This window comes from Phaseolus vulgaris, chromosome 3, assembly GCF_000499845.2.
Source record: "Phaseolus vulgaris cultivar G19833 chromosome 3, P. vulgaris v2.0, whole genome shotgun sequence".
Classification (NCBI taxonomy): domain Eukaryota; kingdom Viridiplantae; phylum Streptophyta; class Magnoliopsida; order Fabales; family Fabaceae; genus Phaseolus; species Phaseolus vulgaris.
This window is the reverse complement of record NC_023757.2, coordinates 3081588-3102621: the sequence shown is the minus strand read 5'-3', so window position 1 is coordinate 3102621 and position 21034 is coordinate 3081588. Positions and strand designations below refer to the sequence as shown.

At 27.2% G+C, this 21034-nt stretch overlaps 3 protein-coding genes across 3 annotated transcripts; all 3 read left to right on the top strand.

The window, feature by feature from the left end:
• Positions 1-1338: 1338 nt before the first annotated feature.
• LOC137808824 (uncharacterized) lies at positions 1339-2235 on the top strand. The gene is made up of 2 exons (XM_068610104.1): positions 1339-1461; positions 1936-2235. Exons 1-2 carry the CDS (start codon positions 1339-1341, stop codon positions 2233-2235), a joined length of 423 nt encoding a protein of 140 aa, XP_068466205.1.
• A 5494-nt stretch (positions 2236-7729) lies between these two features.
• LOC137805754 (uncharacterized) lies at positions 7730-9845 on the top strand. Its single transcript, XM_068605679.1, has 2 exons — positions 7730-7996; positions 9391-9845. The coding sequence occupies exons 1-2, from the start codon at positions 7764-7766 to the stop codon at positions 9761-9763; spliced, it is 606 nt and encodes a 201-aa protein (XP_068461780.1). The 5' UTR covers positions 7730-7763; the 3' UTR covers positions 9764-9845.
• A 4180-nt stretch (positions 9846-14025) lies between these two features.
• Positions 14026-14641, top strand: LOC137806278 (VQ motif-containing protein 8, chloroplastic-like). Its single transcript, XM_068606292.1, has one exon. The coding sequence runs from the start codon at positions 14084-14086 to the stop codon at positions 14612-14614; it is 531 nt and encodes a 176-aa protein (XP_068462393.1). The 5' UTR covers positions 14026-14083; the 3' UTR covers positions 14615-14641.
• Positions 14642-21034: the final 6393 nt, after the last annotated feature.

The window sequence follows — 21034 nt, the reverse complement described above, 5'->3', positions numbered from 1 at the left end:
TTTTGTCTGACATGTTCTAAAAAAAAAAACATTACAAATAAGCAATCTATACATAAAAGTGTAACTCAAACATGACAAAAATATGACAATAACAAACGATTTATAAATTTGCATGAAAATCACGTAAAGAATGATTATTTGAAATAAGTAAGTTATTTCATAAGTATTAGAATATAGTAAGATTATTTAGAGTATTAACTAATCTTTTGACAAGGTAGAAAGGGATATTTTGCATTCCTTTACCTCTCACACCATTGTTTTTACCTACTAGGGGCATCGTGTTTGCATTAGCATATCATATGAATGAACAAGTGCCTCCTCGAGGTATAAAGATGCATTAGGTCTCTGATTGTGATTGTGTTGTTAGTTGCATGTCACGCATGCTTATTTTTGGTTTCATGATACAGATCATAATTGGAGAAAGAGGAGATTGAGAAGAACCAATTCATGTTTTTCTTCTCCATGCATTGTCACTTGTTTGATTTTTTTTGTTTGTTAAGTAAGAAATTACAAAGCTGTGTGTTTATCGTGTTAAGAGATGAAAACTAAAATGGGATCCGAAATCGAGAGTCCAATTCAATGCTTGGGAGAGTTGCACACATCAAAATAAAGTTTCACTAGATGAGCAACAACATTTAAAAAATATTTTTTTCATTCATTCACTCTGAGTTATTATCTTGAATTCTGAAGAAAAAATATATATTTTTATTTAATGGAGATTCATGAATAACTCCTTACTATAAACAGAGAAAACTTAATCAAGACTAGCATGTACACACAAAAAAAGGAACTAACACGTGTTAGAAAATAAGATCTAAATATATTACCCATAAAAAGCTTAATTTTTCTTTTCTTTTACTATGACTAAATTATCAAATCACTGATAAAAATAATTAAAGAAAAGAAGAAACGAGTATTTGTACTTAAAATATGAAACCCATTGCTTCAATCTTAAAACTTATTTTATTTATTTCATTTAGAAGGAAGAATGCTTAATACTAGCTAGTGTTGGGTGGGAGAGGAGACCAAAAAACATAGGTAATCAATCACCACATGATGTTACATGTATGTTTTAATAGACTTCATTAGTCTTCAAACAACATTAACTTTTGCAAAATTACTGGAAAACAAATTCTAAAATGGTTGAATTGTAACAATGAAGGTTTCGATATCTGACAAAAATGTTCAAAATCTACCTTTTAATAGCATTTATTGGTTGCAAAGATTATGAGCACAACCATCTCAAATTGGTATTTTCTTTTTCTTCCAAGTCAAAACATCTATATATATGTGTGTGGAGTTTTGAAGATTATAACAGGTTACTAAGAATTGTGAAGCATGGCTTCTTCCTCCACATTGCAATTCTCAATTCTCATATCTCTTGTTTTAGTTTCATTATTTTTGAGTGTTAAAGGGAAAATTTCCAAATCATGCAAAACATACGAGTGTCCCACCTATAGTGTGATAGAAGAGGGGCAAGGGTTATGAAATTCGGAAGTTTTTTTTTTATCAGCAATAAAAAATAAATAAATGGGAACCATTTCAGGGGTGGCCCAACCTTATACCTAAAGAGCTACCGTCTTATCAACCTCCAATTAAGGAACACCTTCCAACTTAAATAAGGAACAATCAAACTAACTCAAAAAAGTATTAAACAACCAGCCTCATACAATCCACTGGGTTCAAAATCCAATTAGGGTACGTAAAGGAATTACAACAGGACTTTACAAAAATTCAAGACCAAACATTTACCTGTACCAGTACAAATACCTCGAGCGCATCTACCACGCCCCTGTCGAAGGTCACCGAGTTCCTATGTCTCCAAATTCCACTCACAACACCAACCCAAATCGCCCCTCAAACGTCATTAACCACATCAGAAGCCGAACACAACCTGAATTATTGAAAGTTTACCAAAGTGTCCTTGTGAATTAGTCCTCAGTTGTTGTGTCCTCAGGTGTTGTGAGCTTCTTTGTGCCAAAAGAGAACCAAAATGACCCAGCTGGAGCAAATGGTCTCACTGTTCAGAGATGGAATGCTTCGTCTGTAGCAGTGAGACAATTTGGTGGATTTGTGAAAAATCCTAAGGTTGAGAAGGAAGTTGATCTGCTGAAGGCTAGTCTTGTTGGAACAAAATGGTCTGCCACTACTCCAAAAAGTTACATTGCGGCACAATACGATCCACCTTTTACGCTTTTCGATAGAGTCAATGAGATATGGTTCTTGTATGAATGATCATACTCAAGATCCTGTGGAATAATCTAGACTAGACTAGAAAATTTCTCCTTCTTATCTTTTCAAATTAGTAATGATGTCATAGATGAATCTTGCATTGGTATATATGAATGAAAATATGGGTTTTGATGATACTTTTATAACAATTTTATGGATGTATAAACTTTAATTTTGTCCTACAATTAAAGTATTTTCACCATAGGTCCAGATAGATCAAGTAGATGTTTCGCAAAAATACGATACTTTTATTATGTTGTTTTTTTTATTAATAATAAAAAATAAAATAATTAAGATTCAGAAACTGGTATGTTGAACTCCATGCAAACCTGAAAGAATTTTTATCAAATAATGATGATCTGAATGGAGTAGAGTCCTCCATGTCTCTGTAGCTACATGAGCTCCATAACTAGTAACTAAATTTCATTAGATTAGAATATTCCTAAAGTGTTTTTTTTAATTTATTTGTTATTTATTGATGAAAAAAATAAATTCTACTCTTTAAATGTGCAATGTTATACATTGAAGTTGTAATTAACACTAACATAATTATAAGAAGCATAATTAACAACTTTAATTGTGGTGAAAATACATAAGATTGTAAAAATTGTAAAAACCTAAATATATTATAGCCCGCAATTGCAATTTAAAGCCAGTGAAAAAGATAAAAATGTCCTTGATGTATTATTTTTTTTATTGCAGATTTCTAGAACAAAAAAGCTCTTGTGGATATAATTTTCCATAATGGATTATTTTAGGACTTTTATTTCTAGAATAAAGGGTATTTTTAGAATTTTAAAATTATGTTTAAAAATATTGGATGTAAGAAGAACTATTTGGGTATCTGGGTCATATATAATTTTATGGATATCTCGGTCATATATAATTTTAATTCATGTGAGAAAAACTCATACTTCAAATTTTAAGAGTATTGTCAACTCTAAATAACATTTGAGTTTGAGTTGATAGAATCATTTACTTTTTGGTTTTATTTTGATTGATTAAAATGCAATATGGTTGTTTAAATTGACTAAAATTATCAAAGATTCTTCTTTAAAATGATTTTAACCTATTAAAAATATACTTTTATCTGGTTGAAAGTATGGGTGCAATACAAGAAAATCATGAAATAGAAACTAATTTTAGAGATAAAATATAATTAGTTGTTATAGTGATTAAATTAGAAACCATTTTAGAGACTAAAAAAATTGTTTTTAAATTAGTTTCTATTATTGTTAAATGGTTTCTAAATTGGTATCTAATTAGCTATCAAAGTTTTAACTACCAATTATTTAGATTCTAAATTTAGTAGCAAAAATCTTAGTAGCTAATTAGATAGCAATTTAGAAATCATTTAACAATAATAGAAACTAATTTAGAAACTATTTTTTTTTTTAGTTTCTAAAATGGTTTCTAATTTAGTTACTATAACAACTAATTTGTTATTTCATGATTTTCTTATAGCGGTAGATTCTTGTGCAAAATAGTGCAAAATAGTCAATACGGATATAAGTTTTTTTAAGTAAGATTATATTTTTACTTATTTTTAATCTGGAATAATTTCTTAGGTCAAAAACTATTTAACAAAGTCAACGTAAATTGTCTCCTAATTAGATTGAAAAACTTGAAAGAATTACGGTAGTCTCTACTCAAAAAAAGGAGAACTAGGTCTAGATGATTCAAATACAGAAGAATTTAACTCATCCATGCTTAAGAATAAATAAATAAGAAATTTAGAAGAAAAAAAAAATTTATGGAACCCGAATGTATAGAAAAAAGAATATTTTATTTAAGTATCAAACCATGGATATTTCATTAATTCATAAAAATAAACTTAAGATTGATAAACAAATATACTTAGAAAAAAAATACGTTTAGAAAGATTTTAATAAATAAGTTACAAGAAGAAGAGATAAAAAAAAATAAAAGAAAAACAGACAGAGAATTTTAATTTAACATTTTATCCACTAAAGGTCATAAAGTTGAGAATTCTAATTTGTTTAGATGCAAATAATATAAATAGTATGCATGGAAACACTATTTTATGATGTAAATAATATTTTATAATGGAAATAAATTACAAAATTATTTTCAAGTTTTGATTAAAAAATAAATGAGAAAGATACACAAATCAATAAATTAAAAAAAATAGTCAAAACATTTATTAGAATAATTAGTTTATATAATTTGTTGTTGGTTTAATATCTATAATGAGTGAGGATATAACTCGTTATTGATTTAACACTAATGAAAGTTCTTTCACCATAATAAGGATACATATGTAATCACGAGTGAAAATTATGGAAAAAATTTGGTTAGAAAAGAGTTAGTACTTAAAGAAGAAATGCAAAGAGGAAATGAAAAATATAAATATAGATAAAACTCTAAAGAAACCATAACAAGAGTTGTTTAATGCTTCAAGTGTTTTGAAAGAAGGCACATTTCTTCAAAGTGTTATCAAAGAAGAACAACGGTTTTAAAAGATCAAGACATTGGAAACCAGAATGATTTTCTTTCTTCACCTAGTGAAGAAGAAGTTCTAGATTATGGAGAACAAATTCCTTATTGGGAAGGAGAATTATTATTTGTTAAAAGACCACCTGAAAATCAACATCTTGAGCTTGAGCAAACTCAAAGAGAGAACATATTCCACACAAGGTATAAAGTTTTTGAAAACAATTGTTCAATGATTATGGATAGTGGTTCTTGTTGTAACTGTTGTAGTTTTAGGTTGGTAGACAAGATAACTTTAATTACTATTAGACATCTTAAACCTTACAAACTTCAATGGATAAAAGAGGATGAAAGAATATTAGTTAAAGAACAAGTAAATATACATATCTCCATAGGTCATTATAAAGAACGAGTATAACTATCAGACGCGGATTGGACATGCATAAAAGCTAAAGATGCTAAATGACTATAAATGATCGTTTAACAACTACCTTCGTTAAGAGTCTATAAAAAGAATTTAATCCATAAGAAGAATATATAGAGGCAAGGATATATGTTTCCAGAATGTTGTTCAAAGAGCACTCCTTTAAGCCAAGAAAGCAGAGTTTACACAATACCAAAAATGTTAATTAAATAATAGAGCAAACCTCATAACTTCAAAGCTTAAAGAAGATTAAAATACTAAGATCCAGATAAATCTCATGGAAAACACTTATAGTGTTATATAGCTACCCTAGGAGAGTGAATCCAACACTTGTAAACATTGAAATTTGCTATCCTCCCTAAAGAAAAAGATAACTTGAGTTAAGAGAGTAACATTACAATAAGTTTCAATTTTATCCTTTATAATATTAAAATATAATAAATTTAAAAATTATTTATTTAAAAATGAAAATTCACATTTTAAATTTTTTAAAGAAATTGAAACTTAAAAAATCAAATTTCTTACAATTTTACCCTTTAAATAAGTACCTTTTCTAAATTCAAATAATTCTTCCTAATAAAAAACCACCAACACAATAAAAAAATTGCATACAAAAATATTAAAAACTATATTTATTTTATAATTAATTTTAATAAAACTATTTTTATAATTTAATAATATATTTTTATTTTAATAATTATCTATAACAATGTATAAAAATGATTTTCTTTTACATATTTTGTTTTCTAATTTTATCCTTTATAATATTAAAATATAATACATTTAAAAATTATTTATTTTAATCAAAAGATAAATTATGTTTTCTTGTTACATAATAGAAATTTACTCAATTGTTATTATAATTTCATAAATAAATTCATTAACAAAAATTGTACTTTTTTAAAAAATTATTTATAAATAATAATTTTTGTTGTAAATTAGTGTTTTTTTTATAGAACATGTAATAAAAATATATAGTAAAATTTGTAATAATATTTTTAAATTTACTTCATATATTAGTTCAATAAAATTACAATTATCATAAATTTATAATATAATATCTATATAAAAATAGAACACGACAAACTTTTAAAGATATTTAAAAAATGCAAACACATAGGCATGCGTCCCTCTATTTCCGCCATTTGATGATAATAGTAATACTAATAATTTATTTTATATTAATATATATTAAAATGGAAATGTTAATTTAATAATTTATAATAATAATAATTCTCATAATAAATATAATAATAACATTATTACTAATTTATGATAATAGTAATATAATAATTTTATTTTATATTAATATATATTAAAATGAAAATATTAATTTAATAATAGTAATAATAACAATGATAATAATAATAAACATGATAATAAATAATTTTGCTAATAAATATAATAATATCATTAATAATTTTCTTGTTGTTATTATTATTATTAATTTTTATAATAGCAATACTAATAATTTTATTTTATATTAATATATATTAAAATATAAATAGTAATTTAATAATAATGATAATAATAGTTATGACAATAATAAAAATAAGTAACAAATAGTAAATAAGAAATTAATAAATTATTAATATATAAGTAATAAATAGTAAATAGTAAATAATTAATAAATAATAAATTTTAAATGATTTTTTTACGTTGTCTACTAAATTATAAATATTTTAGTAATTTAAAATAAAAAATAAATATGAGAATTGAGACTAGTACCAAATGAGTATGAGGATGGGATCTCATTCCCATATTCTGGTATTACTATACTCTTCACAATTCAAAAATTTTCTAACAAAAACTTTCATCTAAATAATATATATTTAAATAATACTTCCAGAACAACTTTATTTCTCATCCTAATCTCAATGTTATAGAAAATACTCTTAATTAATTTATAATAAATTAATGAGATTTCAGTTCTTACACACATTTAATGCATTTAAATTTAAATGTGTTGACTTTTAACAATAGGGAATGTCTTTGATTTTTTACCCTGATTGAATTCATTTAAATATGTTAACTTCTTGTAGTTTCTATTAAATTAAATATTATTACTCGTCAGTTTCCTTTTTACTATATATAAAAATATTCGTAACTCGTTAATTTTCTTTAACTGTCCAAACTTTAAAATATTTTTTTGTTTATCTATATAATTTATTAAAAAAATCAAGACACTATTAATTACTTTTTATAAATATTATTTCACTTTTTTTAATTTACATATAAAAATGAAAATAAATTGAAGTAAAAAAATAGTAAATATTTTATCAAGATACAAAATAATAGCATTTCTTCATTTCTCTAAAAAATAATGTAATAAATAATTCTTTTATGTATAGAAAGCTTAAAAATATGTGAAATTGTAACACTTTTCTATTAAATAAGAATCTCTTTTCATTCATAATCACATTTAATTCATTTAAATATGCTAACTTTTATAAGTTAAACATTTAATTCATTATTTAAATATTTTGACTTTTTGTGATTTTTATATGTAATTGAATCAAACATATTGAGTGTATATGAAACTATGTATAAAAAATTGATTATGTAATAAATGTTTTTGTGTATATATAGTTGTGATAGTTGTGTGGATATTACATTGAAGTAGTTGGAGAAAAAGTAATAGTGATTTGTGACAATGAGTGCTACCACTTTTTTCCAATTCCTAGTTCTTTCGAGCTTCATCTTAGCATCGTTCTTTGGTGTTGAAGGAAAAATTCCCGACGCATGCAAGAAGTACGAGTGCCCTAGCTACGAGGTGACAGAAGTGGGAAAGGACTATGAAATTCGTCGCTATGATTCACCCGTTTGGATCTCTAACTCCCGTCAAGACAAATCCTTAGTTACAGCTACCATAAAGGGTTTTGCAAGGTACCCTTTTTTTTTCTTTTATTAAGTTCATTTTTTATTTAAGTATCAACTGTGTTTATGATGCTAATTATTGTCACATTTTAAGTCTTTTTGAGTTTTTAATGTATTTTTGGATTAAAAGCAAGTATTTGTTTTAAATCCAAATTGAAGTGGTATGTCGGATCACTAGATAACCTATTCAAACATTATCATTAATGAGATTTTTTATTTTCATTTTGTATTTTATGAAAATCTCACATCGACTAGAGATTATGATATTTTTCTTATAAGCCTCACCTCATAAGCTGGTTTTATAAGATTGAGTTAAGTTTAAAGTTTACTTAACCACTTTTCTATGATTTTTTTCATCTAGTATGTACAAGATAAAATTATCCTAAAACATGTTGAAATTTTTTTTTCTCTTTAATATGGTTTATATGAAAGTTTTTTTTGGATTAAAAAATTCTGTATTATAAATTTGAAAGTATTTTTTTTTATTTTAAATTTTAAATTTTAAACTCTAAATTCAAAAATAATTTTTGAATTTGAAAGTGTATTTTAAGTTTCACAATTCGATCATCAATTTTTGTTAAAAAGATAATAAAATTTAGACTGTGCAATCAATAGTAAACTTTTAGAATCGAAAATCACTTCTGAATTATATAATTTAAAAATTATTTTGGATTAGATAATTAAAAAAAAAATCAAAGTTGTCTTCCAATTGTGTTCTTTGATTTTGGACATTCGCAACCTTCACCCATAATTTTCAGTTAAGCCTTCTTATAATAAGAGCAAACTAAGAATTTTAATTTATATGGAATTTTAATATTTATGGAGATGCATAAGGAAAACATGCAAAACCTAGCAAAGAATGGGTGAAAAAGAGAGAGTCAAGAATAGTTCAGTAAAAATATTTAATAATATATTACTTTTTTTTTCTTAAAAAATAAAAGAATTTTTTTAAAGTATTTATTATTTTTCTTTTTATTCTAGAAATACTTTTTTTTTAACATATTAATGAGCATTATTGAAATTTTAATTTAAGTATAAAAATACCTGTTTTACTTTATATGTATTTTAAATGTTAATAATCTATAGATTTATTTAGAACGAAAAGAAAAAAGAAGATTGTATGAAGAAAAGAAAAGAAAAGTTAAAACATGGAATTTTGCAATTATTTTATTCAATTTAAAAAAAAATTCTTACAGAATAACAGAGTATTTGATATGATTACATGATACTAATCAAATAGCAAATTAGTTAACCACGAATTCATCAATAACACTGTGCTCTAATATTATTATGTAAAAGAAACATTTAAACGTATATTTGATTGAATTGAATACATTATAAATGGACAATAAAATAAAATAAAAACAGTACTTAGTTGAATAACAGTTTTTGGAATTTACCAGGCTAGTGAATTATGTTCAAGGTGACAACAAGGATAAGAAGGAGATTAAGATGACAGCACCAGTAACTAGTGAAATTTTAAGTGGAAACTCCTCCATTGTTGTGAGCTTCTTTGTGCCAAAAGAGAATCAAAAGAACCCTATTCCTGCAGATGATCTAACTGTTCAAAGATGGCCAGCTTCATCTGTTGCAGTGAGACAATTTTATGGATCTGTGAAAGATTCTGATGTTTTGCCAGAAGTTGCTGCCTTGAAGGCTAGTCTTGCTGGAACCAAATGGGCTAATACTCCTTATAAGAGTTTCCTTGTTGCACAATACAATGCCCCTTTTGAGTTGTTCAACCTAGTCAATGAGATTTGGTTGTTGTATGAATAATTAATGACATGCTAAGTGGAATAAGATAGAGGAGATGAATTCACCATGATATGTTCTTAAATTAGTAATCAATATCATTCTTCAGCAATTCTTACAATAATACATAACTGTTTATGTTGAATACAAGTATTGAGAGTGAAAAAAAATCCATTAAGGTTGTTTTATTTTGTCTTGTTTCTGGTACATAAAAATTGGGATAAGGTGGACTTGATCATAAGGATGCAAAATTTCTGATTCTTAATTGATTAATTAATGTTCTTAGTTAGATAAATTGAAAGAGTTGTTACGTCTACATATTAAATATATTTTTTTAGAAAATGTCAATATATCAACTAACAAACTGTTGTGCTAAGAAGAATGGGTTAGGACAACTTCAAAGTGCCAACCCAATCCAATAAGTTGATGACAAACTCATAAATTGACCAACTTTGCCACTCATGTATATGAACTTATTATTCATGGACAAGTTATGATAATTTTATAAGAAAGTTACGCATAAATCAATTTTATGTTGAAAAGAAATGTTAACTTAAGAAAGGACAAATATTCAATAGAGCTTGTGTATGTTTTTTTGAAAAGTTTTCACAATTAAGCTTATTAGATGTTTTAAGGGATCATCTAAGGTTCTATAAAACAATTCACAAATGAAACGAGTAACCTAGGTATGCCTAATATCCAATGCCAACAACAAAATGTTTCAGTGTGATCAAAACTTGATTATTGGTATTCTTAAGTACTAAGTTTTACTAATTATTTCTGACATACAATGAGTACATAAAGTTACTCTGACTATTTGTTAATCTCCCCTAGAGATTAAGCGTACATATAATAAGTTGTTTATAAAAGGTTCACACTCAAATGAGTAGATATGAAATATAAAGAGTCCTTGCAGCACAGTGATAACTTCATAGCAATAAAGAATTTACAAATAGGACACTTTCTTTCTATATCGCCTAACATATGATTTTTCGAAGAACTAAGAAGTTATTGAATGAAAGAATGCTTTGTAATACCATGTGTATGTTCATTGGTTTAAGATTTGAAAAGTTAGCAAGCTTATATGCACGTTGCAACTTCTATTGATATGAGTCACACAAAAAATTCGTTGTGACACAATGCTTCTGCTTTACCTATTTTTTCTGTTTTATTATAGATTGTTTGAATTTTATGGTGACACTTCCATTGTAGTGCACCTTTTGTACATGTGTAGGATAAAATGTATGAATACAACTATCTTGTTGTATTTATCACAACAAAATGATTACACAATGCTCATGAGTAGGTTATGTGAATGTCAAGATCTACTTTGAAAATTGTGAGACAATAATTTCTGGGATATACGATCTTCCATGCATCCAATGTTGCTTCTTTTTATAGGGTCTTCCAATTACATGGTCTTTTAGTCTTGATACGAGCTTCTAACACCTTTAGACTAGTCAAATCTTCATGATTTTGCAACTAGCGCTTTTTGAAAGACTTGTTTAGTCTTTGTGATCTTACATCTAAGGCTTATTTGAAAGACTCATTTGATCTTCATAAGCTTGTGTTTAACACTTTAGGCAAGTGTGTATCATTAGTTTGAGTTTCTATGCGTCAAGCGACATGTTAGAATACGTTTGTTGCAAGAATTTGTGATATGCATATGATCATACAAGTTTGAGAATATTATTTTTGTAATACACTAGCAAAATTGTTGGATATACTAGTGTAAATGATAGATGTCGTTTAACAATCAAATTAAAAATATTCCAGCATAAACTATTTAACAAGGTGATAAATTGTCTAACGACAAAGAGATGATAATGTAGATAAAGTCAAATGACCCCAAATTGTCTCATAACGAATCTAATAGTAAATCCAGTGAAATTAGTATTCAAGCTTATCTGAATCAGTGAAAGTTAGCAATAACAATAAAGGAAAGAGGGTTGTGATTGTGCAATAGGAAAATATAAAAAATGATTGAAAAGAGTAGAGAACGTAGGTTGACTCTCAAGTTTATTCACTACGAATTTTTCATTGATTTTCGTAAGATTATCATCCTTTAATTCTCACACAAATGTCAAACTTAATCAACCAAGGGTCAATCAAATTCAACAAAACCTTATCAGCAAAACAAGTGTCTACTGGTGTATGCAGTATCGCCTGCTCTGAGAAATATTATATCGTCTACTATAACTAAAACACAAGATTAGCAGAAATAACAGTCAAGGCCAAAATAAACCATGTCAATCTCACATAACTACTCTTTTAATCAGTTATTTCACAACATATAAGAAATAGTATAATATGAAGACCGAAAACAAGTTACAAAAATAGACTAACGTCGTCTAGTTAGAGTTGTTAATGAAAAACATGTACACAACACATTACAAATACAAAATGATGTTGACGTCCAACAAATTTTAATCAATGAAAATAAAAAGAATTAAGTTCCTACAAGTTACAAATAAAAAAAATAGTGAGAATTCATTTGGCCGAAAGTCAAATTCTCACCTGTTAACAATAAAGGATTTACTTTGAGAAATAAAATACACAAAGTCAACTTGGGGAATTTTTGTCAAAATTCAAACTATTCACATAAAAAATTTGACTTCCTTCTATATTATTCTTCACATTTATATTTTTTGAACTAATTATTTTGGTGATCACGTCAAATCATTTAGAAGTTTTGTAAGATTAAAAGAAAAAAAATAATGAAAAAATTGTGTTTATATATCTATTTACCACAATTTTATGTCAACTATTTAGTATCATCATGCGTTTTACATTTTCTTTTCTATTTTACCCATAGTGAAGTTCGTTTTACAATTTATCTTTTAAACATTTTTCTATTTTGATTTCATATATCTCCAAATCAACTCGAGTATTTAAAGTATTTCGGAGATTCTGTCCAAATTCTCTTCTTGAATTAAAACTTCAATTCATAATAAGTTGGAAAATCTAAAGGTAAATTACTTGGTTCTTAAATGTAAATAACTATTTGCTTTCATATAAATCTAAACACAAAGAATTCATAAAGATGTATGAATTATAATTTTATATGTTTAATCTGGATATTAAAATCCTTTTAGATATAAATATAAAAACATTTCCTTTTAGTTTGTATGAATTTCCGAATCTCTTTAACTACTACACTTTCATTTACTTAAAATCTAAATAAAAAGAATTGGCAATTGTAATTTGTTTTAAATTGACATAAAAATACAAAATTTATTTTGGGTATATATATGCACCACGAGAATCATTAAATAGTAATCAAATTTAGAGAAAAAAATAATTATTCACACTATATTAACTAAATTAGATACTAAAAATTTTATTCATATCTAAAGTGGTTTCTATTATTAATAAAAAATTATAAAATGATTTTTAATTTTGTATCTAAATTAGTTACTTAAGTTTTAGTGACTAATATTTTAGATTTTAAATTGGTCTTTAAAAAACTAATAGAAACTAATTTTGGAATATGAAGTAGTAAGTAGCTAAAACCTCAGTAACTAATGTTAGATACCAATTTAAAAATTATTTTATGAATTTTTATTAATATTAGAAACTACTTTAATACCAATAGTTTTTTAGTTTATAAAATATCTCTAATCTAATCAAATACACTACAAGAAAATCATAAAATATAACTAATTTTTAGATACCAAAATAATTAGTTGCAATAGTAACTAAATTAGAGACCATTTAAAAAAAAGTTTCTAAATTAGTTTCTTAAATAGTTTCTAAATTTGTATCTAATTAGCAACCAATGTTTTAACTACCAATTATTTAGTTTCTAAATTTGGTAGCAAAAACTTTGGTTGCTAATTAGAAACCAATTTAGAAACTATTTAATAATAATATAAACTAATTTAGAAACCAATATTTTATTTATTTTTAAAATGGTCTCTAATTTAATTACTATTACAACTAATTATTTTGGTCTCTAAAGTAATTAATTATTTTGCTCTCTAAAATTAATTTTTATTTAATAATTTTCTTGTTGATATATATATATATATATATATATATATATATAAAATCAATAACAACTTTGAAAGACCAAAACTAATTTAAAAAACTTTTTTACTTTATTAATATTAAAAACTAACTTAAAATTTTGACCTGAAGGGCGGAAACGCGGTATAGTAGTTGAAGTGTGTGTTCTTTTACCCTTATATTTCAGTCAACGATGTCTATGTTTGAACCCATAAAAAGCAAAGTCAACGGTCAGAAACGTTGGCTAAAACACTTGTCTATATATGTATTCTGAATCTCTCTCCCTTTTCAATTTCCCTGTAACAGCTTCAGCTTGAACTGAACTCAACTCCTGAAATGAGAACTTCAAGCACAAAGTTCCAAGCCCTTAACGGTTCACGTCCTTCTTCACTGACCATCAACAAATATTCGCGTTTGATTCGCAAAAAGCCTTCTTCATCATCTTCCACATCTCATCTTGCACTCACCCAAGACCAAAATCCCATCATCATCTACACGAAATCGCCCAAGATAATTCACACCAAGCCTCGAGATTTCATGGCTCTGGTTCAGAGACTAACAGGCATGGCAAACTCCAACGAACTTCTCTTCGACGACGCCACGTCTTCTCAGAATTCTGGGTCTCTTACGTCTGATGGGTCCAACAAGCTGCAAGGGAATGATGAACAGCAAGGGGAAGAAGATCTTGGGGATGGTCAAAGCTTTGTTAAGGAAGAACCTTTTGTTCATTCTAACATGGAGTTTTCGGATTTGCCTATTTTCACGCCGAATTATGTGTATAAATTTGCAGGTTCGCCATTTGGGTTTCTGGGTACTTTGTTATCACCTTCTGGAATGGAATTCATGAAAGAATTGCCTGAATATTAATGGAATCGATTAGTTGAATTTGGATGCCTTGTTTTTCTACATGTACATGAGATGAATCTTCTTTTGCCTAATTGTGATTTGCAAGATCAATGTTGGTTGGTGTTTTAGTTTTTTTTTGTTTTTGTTTTAAATTATGATATGTTAATATAACAAGATAAAACGCCAAGAAATTTTTGTGTGAAATTGATTTATTTAAGCATTTTTCTTTTGTAGCACTTGCAAGCACAGCTAGAATTTTGTGGCTAGGGTTTGTCTAAGTTGTGAAAGACATTGGATTCCCTGTTATATTATGTAGCCACTTGTTTCTAGTATCTTTCTTGCTTATTATATAAAGGCGGCTATCTTAGTCTTGTGCAATTATTTTGCACTATTGATTGATAAAACAAAGGTAAGCTTTGTATTAGTATTTCTTATTATTATGTGATAATGTGAGTTGTTTCGTCCTATTTTTATCAGTAAAATATGGTTTGTATTAATATGTTTCTCTTAAATAGTACAGATTGAATTTATTGACTTGAATTGAATAAGAGGTGATTCTTTGAGGATCTACGTGCATAAGAAAATTAAAATTTTATTAAAAATAAAAAAAATATTAATGCATTTGTTAAAGAGAACAAAAAATTATAGAAGATAATTTTTTTTATTTTTTATTAAAGTCTTTCTTTTTGTATCATCAAATTTATTCCTACACCTCATCAATTTTAGAATTTAATTTTCATGACATAAAAGTCAATTTTGAAAAAAAAAATTCAGAAGAGAAAAAAAAAATTTCATAATAACATTTCTCTAACAACTATTCTATACCTTTCAAAAATCTGAAACAATTATTTTAGCTTTCAAAATTTCAATTTTTGAAATTGATGGGATGCAGGAAAAAATTTAATTAGATACAAGAAAAAATACTCTTTTTATTATGCGGATTAGTAGGTTGACCCACTCCATCCTATTTCTGACCCAGTGCGAGTTGTAAATTATGTGAGACAAACTTAAACAGGTAATGTTAATGGACATCTCATAAATTTAGTCGGTTAATTAATATGGAAGGTGCTAAAAAAATATTAATAAAAAAAATAAATGATAGTTGTTTCTCAAATAAGCATATAGGTATATTTAGCCAAATAAATCAAATAATAGAGTTCTAATATTACACTTTATTTCAGTTAAACTTTTTGGGATAAAGTTTATTTGATATAATTTTTTATTATATTGTTATCAAATCAAATAAATATCCTGTTTCATCGTTTTTAAACTAAGTAAATATCCAATTTTACACTCGAGAGGACGTGATCAGGTAGGTTGATGATTCCACAATGTCCATAAAAGTAGTAAAAATAAAGTTTATGGTTATAATAAGTAAAAGTATATTACTTTTAACTCAATAAATTAAGTTTTTGGTTTGTGTCTATGTTACTAACATGTAATAGACAAATAATGTCCTCATTTTATTTACTTGATTATGATTTTAGCTTTTAGAATTTGGAATAAATCCATTTCTAGCTTTATAAATTTAAAAAATATTATTTTTATTTCTAAAATTTGAAAAGCATGGTTTTGATTTCTTAAATATATACTCTTTAATGATTAAAAGTCATTTTGAAATATCACTTTAATATTGTTAAGATTGTACAATTTAAAATGTTACTAAGTTAAAGTTTTATAATAAATATAACTAAATATTAAATTAATTATTTGACAATTTTTATTTTTTTTATTATCTTCTAATAATTTGATAATATCGTTTAGATAAACAATGTTTACACTTGCACTTTTATTATAATGTTCCCTGATAAGAAAAATCAATACCAAACTACATATGTATTAATCCATCTAAAGATAAAATGAATAATTCCAACATTCAGTTATTTTCTATTTATAAAACCAAATATATGTGGTAAGACGTAGTGCTAAACTAAACATAATTAAAAAATAGCACCTTAATAGTATTGTTTAGATAAACTATGTTTACACTTATACTCACTAGTGGAAAAATATTTAATTAAAACTTTTCACGTTCAACTCACTAAAGTAGAAAGTGTTTTTAATAATGGTTAAAAAGGGATGGATATGAAATCATCGTTATAACAAATGTCGTTCTAAGATACATTCATTAATGATGGTTAAACTTACTGTTATTTAAAATTATTTTAACAATGGTTTTTATGAAATTCATCGCTCTAAATGATTTTATTAACGAGGATTTTAGAAAATTCATTGTCATACTCGAAAATAAGTTCAGCAAGAGATATAACGATGATTGGTAATATAATAGTTGTTTTGTTAGAAGTAACAAAAATGAAGATGATCTTAACAAGAACCGTAGTTATTTATGAGTATTTTTTAAAATAATTTTTGTTTTCCTAACTTGTATATATAGAAAACTCTTAAACATTATCAGTGCCACATATTTGCGAATTGTGTTGTTATAATATATTTATTGAATACAAAACAACAAAAAGTTCAATAAAAACAAAATTTCATTATAATATGTCATCTACCATAAGTTGTAAGGTGTTATATATGTTCACAAAATATGTTAACCATGTCCTTTTGACATACTCCATTGTTTCTAAGTCTAACGTTTGTGGGTCATTGAAAAGTTACAACATTTGAAAATTGTTTCGATTAGTCTGTAACTAATAAAAACTGTTACATTTTATTAGTGTATTGATATATTACCTGATCCCCCAACCTCTATCAATTAGCTTGCACAATGGTTGTCATCCGGTGTATGAAATAACAATTATACTCATAACTTTTAGTTGTCTTACTAAACTACAGGTCAAAATAAACATTATTAGATCAATTAATGATAGACATTCAAGTGAGTGAACAAATTTACTTTATATATCTTGAGGTGCATCCAGGTGAGCTTCTATTGATGGAGGACCATACAAAATGACACATATTACGCCTTTAACAAGGATCATGGCTAAAAGGTTAGAAGAAGAAGAATGAGCTCAGTAAAATTTCCTTTGATGGAGAATTAATTTTTTATTGTTCTTCCAATTTTCTAATCTTGTAAATTGTAAAGAGTAGTGCAGGATTTTATTTTTGGACCAATTTTTATGGGTCATGTATTGGACCTAGTAAAGTAAGATGAAAATAAGATTAAAGAGTCTATCTAGAATTATAATTGGGTCTCCTTACACTACTACATAAACAACTTATAACGACGGTTAAAAAAGTATATGAAGACGGGGTGTTATTATAAATCAATGGCTTTTAACGACATTTATGTAATTGTTGTAATAAAAAAAAATTACGAAACTTAATTTAGAATTGTCTTTAATATAGGAAAAAAAATTCTAAAACCACTTTTAACGACGGTTCTACAAAGGAACTGTCGTTAAAAACCATTCTAATCTCCCAACCTCTATTAATTCCATCTTGCACAATGGTTGTCATCTAGTGCATGAAATAACGATTATACTCATAACTTTTAGTTGTCTTACTAAACTACAAGTCAAAATAAACATTATTAGATCAATGAATGACAGACACTCAAGGAGTGAACAATTTTACTTTATATACTTTAAGGAACATTCAAGTGATCTTTTGTTGATGAAAGACCATACAGAAGAAAACATATTAGACCTTTAACAAGGGTCATGGCTAGAAGGTTAGAAGAAGAAGAATGAGCTCAAAAGACTTTCCTTTTATGGAGAATTAATTTTTGATTGTTCTTCCAATTTTTTAGTCTTGTAAATTGTAAAGAGTATTGTAGAATTTTATTTTTGAGCCAAATTTTATGGGTCATGTATTGAACCTAGTTGAATAAAATAAAAATAAGATTAAAGAGTCTATGTAGGGTTATAATTGGGCTTCTTACACTACTGCAAAAAAACAACTTATAACGGTGGTTAAAAATAGTATTTGAAGACAGTTTTATAATTGTCGTTAATAAAGGTGTCCTTATAAATCAATGGCTTTTACCAACAATTATAAAACCATCGTAATAAAAAATATTTACGACACTTAATTCAGAATTTTCTTTAATATAGGAAAAAAGGAAAAAATAATAATAATTATGTAGCCACTATTAATGACCTTTTTACCAGAAACCGGTGTTAAAAGTCATTCTGAAGAAGTTTGAAAGACGACATGAACCGTTGTTAAAAACGTATGATGGAGGTTTTTTAAGACGATTTGGTCAAATAACTGTTGTTGACTTTTTTAAAAAAAAAAGATTTGAATATTGCTATATATGCTTTTGTCCTTCATAATGATCAAATTTTCAGAAAAATCATGCACTGTAACGAAATTTTGGATACATATGATGGCAGAGGCCCTAGTCACACAACCACATAATAAGGAGGATGAAGACCTAGAAGTTGTTTATGGATTTATTCGCAAATATGGATCTAATGGCTTTTGTTTATTTTTGTAGGCTCAATCAAGAGGACAACTCTAGGATGAAGGAATGTACAAACATATCCAAGAAGACCTCCAACTCATCAAAACATAAACTAGAGCTTTGGTCAAAAGAACATAAGAAGACTGAGTTTTGGCTAACTAGTCAAAATTATTTTTTGGTCAAGCTTTAACTTAAATAAATTGCATAAAGTTTTTAGGATTTCATGGGCCATGTATTGGGTCTAGTAGCATAAAATAATTGGACCAAATATTTGGGCCAAGTAGCATAGATTTTTGGGCTTGTATTTGGACCAATAGAAAATTAAGTCTAGTTAAGGTTAAAAGTGACTAGTTAGGGTAACAATTGGGACTTTTTGAGCCCAATGTAACCCTAAAACGTATAGGGTATATTAAAGGACGAAAATTACCTTGGCATGGAGAACATGGATGTCCACATGAAAACCTAGGAGTGGAAAGGATTTAGCATGGAAGGTGTGAGCTAAACATGGAAAGCATGAGTCTACATCACACCTTGTCATTGGAGAGTTTTATTTTGAATTTTCAATTTTTGGCTCCAAAATGTTCAACCCTCACTCCTATAAATTGAGGTGCTTGACTCATGAATTAATAAGATCAATGTTATGAGTGTTATGCTGCCAAGTTGCTAACTCCTGCACTCTCTTATCTAAACCTCTCTAGGTTAGACACCTTTGGTCTTCTTCTTCACCTCTCCAAGTGATATGGCCCAACCAATCACTCTCCTTACTCCTCATGCACCTTCAAGGAATCCATAACTTCATTAGAGCCATCCTTGTTCCCTCAAGCTTTCGCCCAATCCATCAACAATTCAAGAAATCAATTCGAAATGAAGGCACACACCCATCAACATATAACATCATAATTTTAATATAAGTACAACAAAATGTTCAACAAGTAATTATGTATGAAAAAGTTCAACAAAAAAGCTTATAAACTCCAATCCATAGAACTGGTAAATTAAGAAAATATAAATCAAAATTGTTGAAGGTCGTACACCCCCAGAATCAGAATCAACATGTTTTATACATATAAATACTATCTAATTTATTATAAAATGAAATCAAAATTGTCGGAAGTCAAACACCCTCGGACTCAGCATCAACGTGTTCAATATATATAAATACTATCTAATTCATTATAAAATTAAATCAAAATTGTCGAAGGTCGAACACCCCCGGACTCAGCATCAGCGTGTTCAATATATACACATAATATCTTTTTTATTATAAAACTAAATAAAAATTGTCAAAGATCAGACACCCTAAAACTCAGAATGAACATGTTCAACTTATATGTATGCGTATTTATAATAAAATTTTAAATACAATAACAAACTATACATTAATTAGAACACTAACTTATTTTTACACTTTCGTGGCAAGAATGTGGCAAGGAGGAAAGCAAGAGCAGTAGCTTGCCGGAAACAGACGACAAGGGAACAACGTGCGGAAACGAGCGGCAGAAACACATGGCTACGACACGCAGTGCTTCGCGCTTGGCTGAGGAGCGGAGTGAGTAGTGGAAACGCATGACAACGACGTGCAAAAACAACGCTTGGCAGAGGAGCGAAGTAGTGGTAAGAAGCGACGCGTGGAGGTGAAGTGAGCGGAGTTGAGGAGCGACACGACTTGCATAGAGGAACGAGGCGCGATGGTGGAGGAGCGGCAATATGAACAACAATGCTCAGTGATGGAGAAACAAGTGAAGATAGAAGAAGAGTGAAGAAAGAGCGCACAAAGTGAAGAGTGAGAGTGAGGAGTGAAAGGGCACGGTATTTTATTTTCAATGTCACTTTCAACGACGGTTCATAGTAAAATCGTCGTTATATGTGTCTTAGAGGTGCTTTTAACAACAATTTGTCATAAATTCTTCTTTATTTGTGTTTCATTCACTTTTAACTATGGTCTGGCCAGGAACCGTTGTTAAAAAGTTCAAAAATTACAAAATTGTCACTGTCTTTTCTTTTACGAAAGGTTTGCAATAAATGTTGTTATTTGTGGTTGTGGCTTTGCTATTTTGTACTAGTGT

Excerpts from the sequence above, each read along its gene's own strand:
- LOC137808824 (XM_068610104.1), top strand. The coding sequence starts at position 1,339 with ATGGCTTCTTCCTCCACATTGCAATTCTCAATTCTCATATCTCTTGTT. Across the intron at positions 1,462-1,935 it reads ACGAGTGTCCCACCTATAGT|TCCTCAGTTGTTGTGTCCTC; the intron begins GTGATAGAAGAG and ends CTTGTGAATTAG.
- LOC137805754 (XM_068605679.1), top strand. The coding sequence starts at position 7,764 with ATGAGTGCTACCACTTTTTTCCAATTCCTAGTTCTTTCGAGCTTCATC. Across the intron at positions 7,997-9,390 it reads ACCATAAAGGGTTTTGCAAG|GCTAGTGAATTATGTTCAAG; the intron begins GTACCCTTTTTT and ends GGAATTTACCAG.
- LOC137806278 (XM_068606292.1), top strand. The coding sequence starts at position 14,084 with ATGAGAACTTCAAGCACAAAGTTCCAAGCCCTTAACGGTTCACGTCCT.